Source organism: Ipomoea triloba, chromosome 11 (assembly GCF_003576645.1).
Source record: "Ipomoea triloba cultivar NCNSP0323 chromosome 11, ASM357664v1".
Classification (NCBI taxonomy): domain Eukaryota; kingdom Viridiplantae; phylum Streptophyta; class Magnoliopsida; order Solanales; family Convolvulaceae; genus Ipomoea; species Ipomoea triloba.
In genome coordinates this window covers 3,469,621-3,482,052 of record NC_044926.1, presented here as the reverse complement: position 1 = coordinate 3,482,052, position 12,432 = coordinate 3,469,621, and the positions used below count along the sequence as shown (strand labels likewise).

The 12,432-nt window shown below is 34.2% G+C and overlaps 1 protein-coding gene across 1 annotated transcript; it reads left to right on the top strand.

The window, feature by feature from the left end:
* Positions 1-6,537: 6,537 nt before the first annotated feature.
* LOC115997246 (probable WRKY transcription factor 31) lies at positions 6,538-10,041 on the top strand. The gene is made up of 5 exons (XM_031236762.1): positions 6,538-7,003; positions 7,659-7,760; positions 7,861-8,346; positions 8,515-8,628; positions 9,183-10,041. Exons 1-5 carry the CDS (start codon positions 6,770-6,772, stop codon positions 9,807-9,809), a joined length of 1,563 nt encoding a protein of 520 aa, XP_031092622.1. The 5' UTR covers positions 6,538-6,769; the 3' UTR covers positions 9,810-10,041.
* The last annotated feature ends 2,391 nt before the right edge of the window (positions 10,042-12,432 follow it).

The following is a 12,432-nucleotide window of genomic DNA, read 5'->3' as shown; positions in this document are numbered from 1 at the left end:
ATCCAAAAAGTAAAAGAACAAAACCCCCAAAAAGATATCAATTTCACAAAGAAATTAATACCAAATAGGAGAAACAGTAGAGCTTTGTTGTTTCTTCTATGTGTAGATGTGATGAGAGAGTTCAAGTAAGAAAGCATCAAAGACTATTTGTACATGGAGAAATAGTTGTGGCAAGGGCAGTGATATTTATTGTAGATTACGAGGAAGGTGGGTGGGGTGTTGGGACGGTGACTGTTGTTAGCTTTTTTATTATGGTGTGGTTTAATAGTTTCAAGTTTTTTACAATCACGAAATTTGTTTTCCTCGTCATTGCGAAAAGAATGTTTTACAATCATGATTAAATTTTTATAATTTTCGTTTTAAAGTGTCACTTTTAATTTGCATTAATGTTGTTGTGTTTTTAGTGTAAAAAAGTGCTACTTTTCAATTTAATTTCGTGAACTATAATAATCCTATTCTCTTAAACAATAATCCGAGGTTTTTATTTTAAAGAATGTCGATTATAATATCGCACAAAAATTTTAATATCGGATAAGTGTAACGTCTTTCTTGACGACATGCAACATTGTACAATGTACATAGTTTTTAACGTTTTTTCTTTCTTCCTTCATAACTAAGACTCAAAGTGTTCACTGACATTCAATGGCTGACCAACATTACCGTTAAAATAACGAGTATATAAAAAATATAATAAGAATATAGATAAAATATAAATATTTTATTATGGCAAAAGTTGGATCCGTTCTATCCCTTAGGGAGTATTTATACAAGTGGACTTAAAGTTCTAAAAGGAAACTAATTCTTAGGTTGCCTCATATTGGAAACCCTTGTTACATCAGGAATATGAAGTCCAATCCTATTACAATGCGAATAGGCCCAAGATGCTCATTCATGCACGTGCTGGGTCGCGGGCTATGGGCCCCCTTATCTTGCCCGCATAGCCCAGTAACTTTTTGAACTTGCTATCAGCACGCCCCACACTCAAGCCCACAGTTTTGACCAGTTGTTAAGTTGGTCCGACCGATCAGTGAAAACCTATTGGCTACGCCCTAGTACCCTGGCCTATCCATCAATTATTATTATTATTATTAAAACTATATAAGAATTAGATACGCTTAACATCTCTCTGGACAAAATGCAACATTTGTACAATGTACATTGTTTTTAACGTTTTTTTCCTCCCTCCTTTATAACTAAGACTCAAGGTGTTCACCAAATTGATTTAGACTCAATTTATTTTGAATTGATATGAGATTAAGCGATTTGAGTTAAATCTTTTCTTAAGTAAGTTCTGGTTCAGACTTCAGAGTCAAACTTAAGAACTTATGTCTAACTCATTCCAAAAAAAAAAAAAAAAAAAAAAAAAAAAAAAGTGAGGGAACTATGGGCATATCAACTAGGTCAGAAAAAGAAGGGAAAAAAATTGTTTGGGGGGGGGGGGGGGGGGGGGGTGGAATTGGCATTTGATAAAAAAAATACCCCAATTTCTTTTTCTGGCAAAAAATATTGTAATAAAAATTATTATAAAACCTCCACACAATTATAAAAATTCATATATGTAACCATGTATGTTATATTAACAATTCTAATTAATATGTGAAAAGATACTAATCTAATCGTACTTGTACAACTATATATAACATACATAGGCCATTGTTCTATTTTGAGTACTATTGGTAATCATTTTAATCATACTCAATACAATATGAAAAGTGTACATGATTGTATAGTACTACAAAAGGTACATGTCAATCAACATTGTAAAATTTCCCTATATTTTTATTTATAATATGATATTATCAACTTTTATTTATTGACTAAGACAATAACTAATATACTAGTCGTCATACGGTGGATCATGATTCACAATGCATTGTGGACTATGGTCACAAAACGACGTCATTTCGGTAAGTAGGAGAAACGGCTCTGTGAGTCGTAATGGAGCTCCGTAACTAATACTACAGTTCATCTCAAAAGATACGGCCTCACATTTGTTTTTATATTATCGAATGAAACTGTAGTCATATCGAAATGAAACTGTAGTTGTGTTGAAATGAAACTGCAGTGTATATAAACTGATACTGAATAACAATTTCACATTTTTTGGTGTATATTGTCTAATGAAACTGTAGTTATATCGAAATGATATTGTAGTTGTGTTGAAAGGAAACTGCAGTGTATTATAAAAGAAATTGTAGTTGTGTTGAAAGGAAACTGAATAACAATTTCACATATTTGAGTGTATAATGTCGAATGAAACAACAGTTACATCGAAAAGGAACTACAGTTGTGTTGAAAGGGAACTGCAGTTGTATTGAAAAGCAACTGAATAACAGTTTCACATATTTGAGTGTATAATGTCGAATGAAAGTGCAATTATATAAAAAAGGAACTACAATTATGTTGAAAGGTAACTGCAGTTATGTTAAAAAGGAACTGCAGTTGCGTTGCAAGGTAACTACAGTGTATATTAACGAAAAGTGAACAGCGCGGAACGGAGGCCGTTTCAGCCGTTTGTTTTCATTAATCAAAACGACATCGTTTTGATGCGCGGTCCACAGTAAAATTTGTGCTAATATATTATCAAACTTTAATTTAAAAAATTTGAAAACTTGTGAAAGATATTAAAGGTTTTTTCTACAATACTAATTGGCACTAGTGTTTACAGTACTAAGTAAATCTAAATATGATATGTCTCGTTATAGTTTTATCAAATATTAATGAGATCATAAAAATATTATGTTTTAACGTATTACATGTCGGCACATGAGACGGTTTTACATAATAATTAGATATTACCAAATATGGAATGCCTAATAGTATCCAATATATTACCATCGTAGGAAATCCCTAAAATATTTATTTAGTTTGGTGGATTGAAAATTTTGAATTTATTAAAGCCCAATAATAACAATAACAATAACAATAACAATAACAATAACAATAATAATAATAATAATAATAATAATAATATTTTGTTCATAAACACATAATTTCATAACACAAAACACAAAAATTCATAATAAAGTATACAATTACTATGTTTCACGTACAAAATTTATATTCTTTTAAGGTACAAAATTTCATTACACATACATAAAAATTTGCAACATAAGACACATATGCATATACTAATCAGAGTTGTGGTAAAAAGTGGGCTACTGGTCCATGGTATAAAGATCGGAATAAAATGGTAAAATAATAGATATATGGCGTCCTAAGTGCATTGTGGAAATTGTCATAAAAGTGGGCTAAGATCGCTGACTCCAGACTGGGCTAAAGATGATGTTTGATGGCGGGCAATTGGGGCGATGGAACCCGTCAAATCTTACTTAAATTAATCCTTTTTGACACCATACCCAATCAATGTCAATATATTTACATGCCTTAGCTTCACCTAAACTTCATGCATGAGGTCTACATTTTTTTTCTCTCTAGAATGGTCCTATCCTTTACACCTCACCCTCAAGTAGGCCACCTTTTAGTAGCTTATTATTTGTTTAAAATTTGAATATATGATCTGATAGGAAAGAACTTATTTTAGATCTTATAATTTATTTTAAGTACAAATAAGTGTTTGGTAAAATGATAAAGTCATTGAATATCTTATATTTGTGCTTCACGCATACTTATTTTTGACTCAAATGTTATGTAAAAGAAGGTGGAACATTAATGCTTAATTTGGTATATTTTTTATTGAAAGAAGATATGATCGAGTAAACAGAGCAATCAAACATGAAGGGGTATTAGGGCACAAGAAAAGCACCCGCACACCAGGGAATGAAGGAGCAAAATGGTTGCGTGAAACAATTTGGAAGAGCTCAAGCTAGCACTCACGCCTACAAATCCCACATGCACACCTTGTATATGTATGAATGCATGTATGGATATTGATTGATGTCTGTAGGTGTGATGCATGAGCTTGTGAAGATGTAAATCGCGGGATGTAGAATGCATGTATGGATATTGATTGATGTCTATAGGTGTGATGCATGAGATTGTGAAGATGTAAATCGCAGAATGTAGACCGGTGTATACCTTGTTAAGAAACTCCATGGCTCTTCCCGGAAATTGGGGTTGTAGAGCATATGTATGAGTTCATCCACCATGTTGGATTGCGATATGCTTGAGGAAGCTTTACTTGAGTCACATCAAAAGTGGTGGTGTCCACCGACAAGGGTGGCAATGGTGGCGCCGTTGTGTCTACATATAACGTTTTCGCAGAGTTTCCATTTATTTTTACTTCTCTATAATAGTTTAGTAAACTATTGATTTTAACATATTTTCATTTTTTTTATCCTTATTAGTTTACAAAAATGACACAATCTATCATTGTTTAATTAAAAATCTGATATCTAAATAATTTTTAAAAAACTTTCACCTTCCCAATATTTTACCATACTTATTCATCAAGGTAGGAGCATCAAGAACCTATTGTTATTTAATATAAAAGGAAAGTATTTCTCTATTTAACTATCTAATGAATGGATAGGATTAAAACAAATAGATGATATTAAACAATATATTACAACATTCCATCTTTAATCGATTTCATAACATATTTTAAAATACATAAAAAATTAAATCAAAACATTGCTACTTTATTATGAGATGCTAAATCATAAATGTCATACACACACACACTTTAAATTGTAATATATATATAATTATCATCTTATTCAACAACTAATTTTACCAAACACTTTAATTTCAATCAGTTAGCTTATATATAAGCTACTAGCTTTTCAGCTTTAGCTATTAGCTTTCAACTAGTTTATAAGGTAGGCATATGCCAAATAGAACCGTAGTAATTAAGATATTGGCTCAAGTCCAAGTAAGCTATGAGAAGGTTGATGTGTCTGACATATCGATGCTTGGAGTGTTTGACTAACCACTTTTTAACTTCAAGGGCGTGTGGAGTTTATTACAACGATTTTTTATGATCAGCATTGTCAATCGTAATTATGAGGAACTATTCTTGGTGTGTGTTTAGATCATATTAGATATCTTGTAATGACTAAAAGTCATCCAAATTAAACTTATGAATGTATTGAGAAAATGGACGGAACAAACTCTGCTAATAAACGGAATGCACCATAGTTAGTTCTTTGCCCACCTCAAGTGACCAAGAACCTTATTTTCTTCATATTACTGTTTCAATTCTTTCCGATCTCAATTTACATTAGATTATTTAGATTATGATTTATGTTGAGGGACGAGGAATACAATGTTATATAAATAAAAGTATTTCAACTCGAGACCTCTTGTTAATTAAGTTAGAAAATTAAAGTTTCATGTCATCTCATTCATATTGTATGAGTTACTCATGTTATATATGATACACATTTTACTTCTAATTTGAATAGGAATTCTAACTTTATATGAATGAAATGACCAAAAAAAAAAACTTGGATCTAACTTTAATTTCCATATAACACTGTATAAATTGAGCAAGAGTATAAAGTAGTATATGTTTTAAAAAGAAGATCTGATGAAAACGTACTTTAGGAGTAATTTGTACAATACGTACAAATCTTACGAAAGTAGTTATGCTTTGTACGTATAAATCTTATAAAAATAATTACTCCGTACATTCTGTACGTATAAATTTTATAAAAAACTAGTATTTTGTACTTAGTTACGAAATAGTCAAACAACAAGGATTAAGAATGTATCTTCAAAGATTTATATATGTCTGGTTTTTCGACTCACTTTCTAGATAGCATACACTTTATAGTTTAGGCATAAACTTTAGAAAAACACATATTTTTTGTCAAATTTTGTATAATTTTTCAAACGGATACTCAAAATATCTTTAAGAAAAGGTTAATTAATTCAATTATAGGTGATTGAGAGCGGTTAAAAGAGTGTAAATAGAGTGCAATAAGCTAGCTTAACTAAGATTAAGGGGGGGAGGGGGGGGGGGTTTAAATATATGTACTTTATAAGTAATTTGTACTATACGTACAAATCTTATGAAAGTATAGTAGTTATACTTTGTACATATAGATCTTATAAAAGTAATTACATTCTTAACGTACAAATCTTATAAAAGTAGTATATGTATGTAGTTACGAACTTCAAAAACCAAAAAGATTTATATATGTTTGGTTTTTCGGCTCACCTTCTAGATAGCATACACTTGATGAGTTGGGCATGGACTATAGAAAAAACATATTTTTTGTCAAACTTTGTATAGTTTTTCAAACGGATAATCAAAATATCTTAATTAATTTGATTATATAGGTGATTGAGAGTGGTTAAAAGAGTTTAGGTAGAGACTAGAGAGCAATAAGCTAGCTTAACTAAGATTAAAAAGGGGGTTGGGGTCGTAAATATATGTAGTAAAGGAAGATATATACATAACTTAAAGTCCTATATACAAGGTCTAACAAAGAATAACTCCGTTCTACGCGAGTCATTTTCTCGTCTTTCCTGTGTACAAGGTCTTCCTTCCTTCTCTAGACTCACTCAACAACCCCATTTTATTGCCTAGTCTTTTGCTTCAATTCCTTCTTTTTACTTCTCTCTCTCTCTCTCTCTTAGTCTTCTCGATCTGATCTGATCTTCTTTTATGGCCAAAACCTGTGGACTCTCCTTTGATTCAGATCCCACTATTTTGTGTACCATTGTCCTTTCACAACAGCCCCCACACTCCCTTCTTTCTTCTTCCTTCTCTTCTCTTCTTTTCTCTTATCGCCATCTTCTTTGATCATATCACCCTAACCACGTCTTAACCCTTCAACCCTTCTCTTCATCATCTTCATCAATGGAGTCTTTGGTCAACAACGGGTCGTCTCCGCCACCCACCATCCAATTCCCGGTGAGCAGGTTCATCAACCCGGCCGATCACCGTCATCGTCGCCATGAACATGGTCAAGAAGACCCCGTGGATAAGCGGAAGGTTATGGATGAAATGGACTTCTTTGCAGACAAAAGCAAGGACGAAAACGCCGGCAGGAAAGATTTACATGCTCCCACGGAATTGGATTTCAGCATAAATGTAAGTATTGTGTGTTAAGTCTCTACCGTTCTTTGTTGAGTAAGGATCGTAACCACTACTCGAGGGTGTATTTTGGGTAAATACCTGTTTTGTGATTGGTAAAAGACCCAATGATAAATCAGCTTAGATGGTCCATAGTTAACTGCCCGAGTAAGCACCCATTTGGCAATAGACCAGGATATAAATTAGCTTAGATTGTCCATAGTTGACAACAAAGGTAAGCACCCGTCTTGTGACCGTGACCTTGGCTGGGAAAAGTCCCGAAGATAAGTCAGTTTAGATTGTCAATAGTTCACAGCCTCGGTAAGCATTGTTTTGTGACCTTGGCTTGCAAAAGACCCAGAGATAAATTAGCTATAAATCACCTTAGATTGCCCATAGTTGGTAAGCACCTGTCTTCCGACCCTTAGCTGGCAAAGGACACCTAAACCAGCTTAGGTGCTTAGGTTTCCATAGTTGACAGCATCTGTCTTGTGACCCTTGGCTGACAAAAAATCCGTAGTTAAACCAATTTAGGTTGTCCATAGTTGACAGCCTAATAAACTTGTGACCTTATGGTTATTAAGTCAACAACCAGAGCAACTTGGCTAGGATAAATGGATTGGGTTTTAGTTGTAATTCGGTTTGTTGATGATGATTGGAAATGAATTTGCAGACTTGTTTGCGTCTTCTCACTTCAAATACCAGTAGTGATGATCAGTCAATGGTGGAGGATAGATTGCCATCTGATTGTGAGAAAAACGGGAATAAAACCGAGGTAAGAACACTGTGAGTACACAAGCTTTTCTTTGATCTATTTATGGTTAATTAAGAGGATGATGAAAGTAAAACTAATATGATTGATATATGATCCGCAGCTAGTAGCAGTGAAAGCTGAATTGGAGAGAATGAGCGCAGAGAATCGAGTTTTAAGGGACATGTTGAGTCAGGTTTCCGACAACTACACTAATCTCCAAACGCAGATGATGAGCTTGATGCAACGCCAAAAGGATAATCATCATAATCATGGGAAAATAGACGAAGAAGACAATAGCAATAGTGGGGGAATAAAGTTTCCCCGGATATTCATGGATCTTGGCTTGGCAACCCGGAGATCCAATGACGGGGCGGTCGATGAAGCTAACTTGTCGTCGTCCCCTGAGGGGCAAAACGTCAGGGAGAGGTCTTCAAGATCGCCTACCTCGAGAGAAGAGAGCCCCGAAAAGGGGTCGTCTTCGGGTTGGGGTCCTAACAAGGTTCCTAGACTGGATCATGGTCCGGAAAGTAGCAGCGTTGATCAGGCTACCGAGGCCACCATGAGAAAAGCTCGTGTCTCCGTTAGAGCTCGATCCGATGCTCCCATGGTATATATATCGAGAATCACTATACTTGCTTAGCTAAGTTAATTTGATCAGATACTACAATGTAACATAGTCAACTACACTACTACACTCTAACAGAGTCAATAGTACTAAAAATACGTTAATTTGATCATATTATGGTATCAATATGTATTCTTTTCCTATTCCCAGATCACAGATGGTTGTCAATGGCGGAAGTATGGACAGAAAATGGCGAAAGGAAACCCGTGCCCTCGCGCATATTACCGGTGCACCATGGCCACCGGTTGCCCGGTTCGGAAGCAAGTATGTTTTTCTCCTAATAGTCAAACCTGAAGTTTTTCACTTTTAGTTTCGTGATTATTGAACAATTTTTACATTTGATAATACATAATTAATTTTTTATTTTTTCACATTTCATCCTAAGATTTTGTCACATTTGATAATTTGATCCTCAAGCCTAATTTTTGGTTACATGTAACAAAATTTGTAGAAAAGTAACTTATTTTGAAGGGTAAAATTGTCATTTTTGACATTTATTAACTAAAAAATTTGAAGACCAGTGATCCAAAATTAAATCACATGATCAAATCTGATAAGATAATTAAGAGAGATGATTAAATGTGGTAAGATTTTAATAGTTATGAGAAAAAATGTAACAAAAATTAAGAATTAAAAATCAAATATGAAAATAGTTAAACTGCCTGGGATCAAAAAAAAAAATAGAAAATGACTCAAAGTGGAAAAAAACTCAGTCAAATATATTGGACAAAAAATACAGAAAGTGTAGCGGGGGGTAATACTATAGTCCATTGTCTTTTACGTTAGGTATGTGGTTTATTCCTTTGTTTTGTTGACAGGTTCAAAGATGCGCGGAGGACAGAACAATCTTGATTACAACCTACGAGGGCAACCACAACCACCCATTGCCGCCGGCCGCCATGGCGATGGCGTCGACGACTTCGTCGGCGGCGAAGATGCTACTTTCCGGCTCCATACCAAGCGCGGATGGGCTAATGAACCCAAACATCCTAGCCAGAACGCTATTCCCATGCTCTTCAAGCATGGCAACAATCTCAGCCTCCGCCCCATTCCCAACCGTCACGCTCGACCTAACCCAAACCCCAAACCCAAACCCACTCCAATTCCCGACCCGACAACCCAACAACCCGCAATTCCCGTTACCATGCTCAACAAACCCGGCCGCCACCGCAATATTTAACCAGGCGTTATACAATCAATCGAAATTCTCCGGCCTGCAACTCTCTCAGGACCTGGAAAATCACCAGTCCTCTCAAAACCCGCAATTGATTGATACACTTAACTCTCTTACCGGTGACCCAAACTTCACCACTGCGGCTATAGCCGCCGCCATAACTTCCATTATAGGAAACTCTTCCAATCCCGCCACCGTTACGAACGGCGCCAGTAACAACGCTAACAATGGCGGCAGTAAATCCACCAACTCAAGCGTTCCGGCGAATTGATATATAGATACTACGCTGCGGTTTCTTCTCATCCTCTCCGATCCTGCCTTCATAAAACACGTACTTCGATCAATCTGTTAATTCTTTTTGTTAAGTTTCAATCTTTTAGACTTCCTTGAGGTTTCTGAGCTTAGTAGCTACGTTACTCTTGGTTGAATAATGTAATTTAAATCTTGTTACGTTACTCAATACGGAAATGGAAAACTAAAAAACTGCAGCTTGTTGATTATCATATACCTCTCTTGTATTATATTGCAAGTTCTCGTGCATTGGGTTGTGGTAAGGAGAGTTAATTTGGTTACTACAAGATTCTAAATTCAATTCAAGTTTTTTAATTGCTATTACTGATCACCAAAATCACAAATTATTAAAAGAAATTCGTCAGAACACTTAAAATTGTATAAAACTCTTGATGGAATGCGCTCCCTTAATCAGTTAGGTTGTTAGATGTCTTCACAGATTTTGTATCACGGATAGTTGAAAAAGTTGAAAACACTAATCATCGGAAAAGATCATCGACATTTCTTACCACTAATGGTTGAAAAAGTTGAAAACACCAAAGGTCATTGGAACACTTTAGGTTGTCAAACGTGCTCACAGGTTTCCTCTAAATATATAAAACCATTATTATGTTTGAATGGAATATAAATTGAGATTCATAGATGAATGAATGAATGAAAGAGTCATAGTATTTCTAGAGGAACTAGTGGATTTTCTAGAAGTTGGTAAGATAAAGGGATTTGTTTACATGGAACATATGACCGATGAACAGAGATATTGATTCTTGTCTGGTTTGATTTGTCTTTTGGTCTTTGACACTACCAAATAGCTTAGATGGTCATCTAAGCTCTTTTAAAGTCTTCCAATAAATTCAAACACGAATATGCGGTGTTCTTGAATAGTTGGTTGAATACAAATTAGCTTTTTGTGTATTATTTATCCACTAATTCCAGTTGATGGTGGATGGACTCATCCACGAGTAACAAAGGGTCGGGAAGAATATTTTGCACATAGTTTTGTCCTTGTTAAACGTTGAATTGTATGCGTCAACATTACGTTATGCTTAGGTAGTGTGTATTGGAGGTGTATTATATATGCTAAATATATAAATAAACACATATTAGGTAAGAATATGTGTTCAGGTGTAAATAAAGTAGTGCATGCATCTTTTAATATGTAAAAGTATATTCAAGAACCTCTATAATATGATAGATAAAAGTGTAATTTAGGTGGGTGGAACATAATTCATGTACGTAAAAGTCATAAGTTCGTTTCTTGCTATTTGCTAATGTTAGACAGTAGCTTGAAGAAAATTGAGTCCAGCGTCCAACCATTAAAATGTGGTGCTGAGGTAAATGCTTGATTTTGACAACTAGTATTAGAGTGTTCACATGTTCGAATCTCATTCAAATGACAAATGCTCAAATCCCATTGAAATGACAAATGCTCAAATCCCATTGAAATGACGCTACAAGGAATTGTTGGGCGGTAGCTTGGAGAACCGAGTCTGTACTCTGTATCATGTTTTTGAATCTCAAAGAAAGCATGTTTAATTGTACAAATGAGGCTAGCATGTGCTGAGAGAGGATGATTGACGGAGAGTCAAGAGTCTAATTCATTGTATCAGAGCGAGTCATGAGTTCGAATAACTTGAATTTAAATCTTATTTTTCTTTGTTCTTTTTCTTTTTTTTTTTTAAAAAAAAATACAAAAGTAAAATCTATTTTGAGGCATGGTGGGTCTATTTGTTTTGACTTGAAATCGAATATTACTTTTCTTTAAAGTATTTCAAAAAAAAAAAAAAAAAAAAAACTCATACTAAAGTAAGACCAATTTTGAGGTGAGGTGGGCCTACTTGTTTTGACCATTTCTTCTATTGGACAACATCTACAATTGTACATTGACTTGGTCTATGCATGTCTATTTATAAACTAGTCCAACTCCATGATTCGTAATCCATTAAAAATTTTCCTTATGATAAATTCCTAATGATCACTATTTGTCATGACCGCATGACCTATCAAATTTAAAATACAAAATTTCTTTATTTTTGTTAGTAAATTTGTATTGACCTGAAATTTTATGGTTATTGTTAACTACCCAATCAATTCAGTTGGGGTTACTTCCGTATTCAATAATTGTTGATTTTAAAAATCATATTTTTTTTAAAGGATCATATTTTATTTGTATTCAATTCAAATATTTAAAAATTTTAAAATGTAAGGTGAAGAATGAGTTACTTGTTTAAATTTAGATCATACTAACTTATCTAACGTTTAGTGGGCCAACTCATGCTACTAATGAATGAAAAAGTTCTTTTTTTTTTTAGGTGGTTCAGGTCTTTTTTCCATCCGTTTAATGGTCCGGATTCACCCAATTAATCCTTGATCGCTTCAAGAGCCACAGGAACTGACTCAAGAGAAATTGTCACTTGTGAAAATTGAACCCGGATAACTTTTATCGTTTCATTTTTATAATCTTAATTAATAATATAATTAACCGCTAAGACATTATTACTATATAAGATAGAAATTGTTTCATTATTGCAAGATTTGTGTGATTGCGTGCATATGTTTTAGGTGATTGCTGAAATATGAGTGGATTGCATGCTGGTCCCAAACAA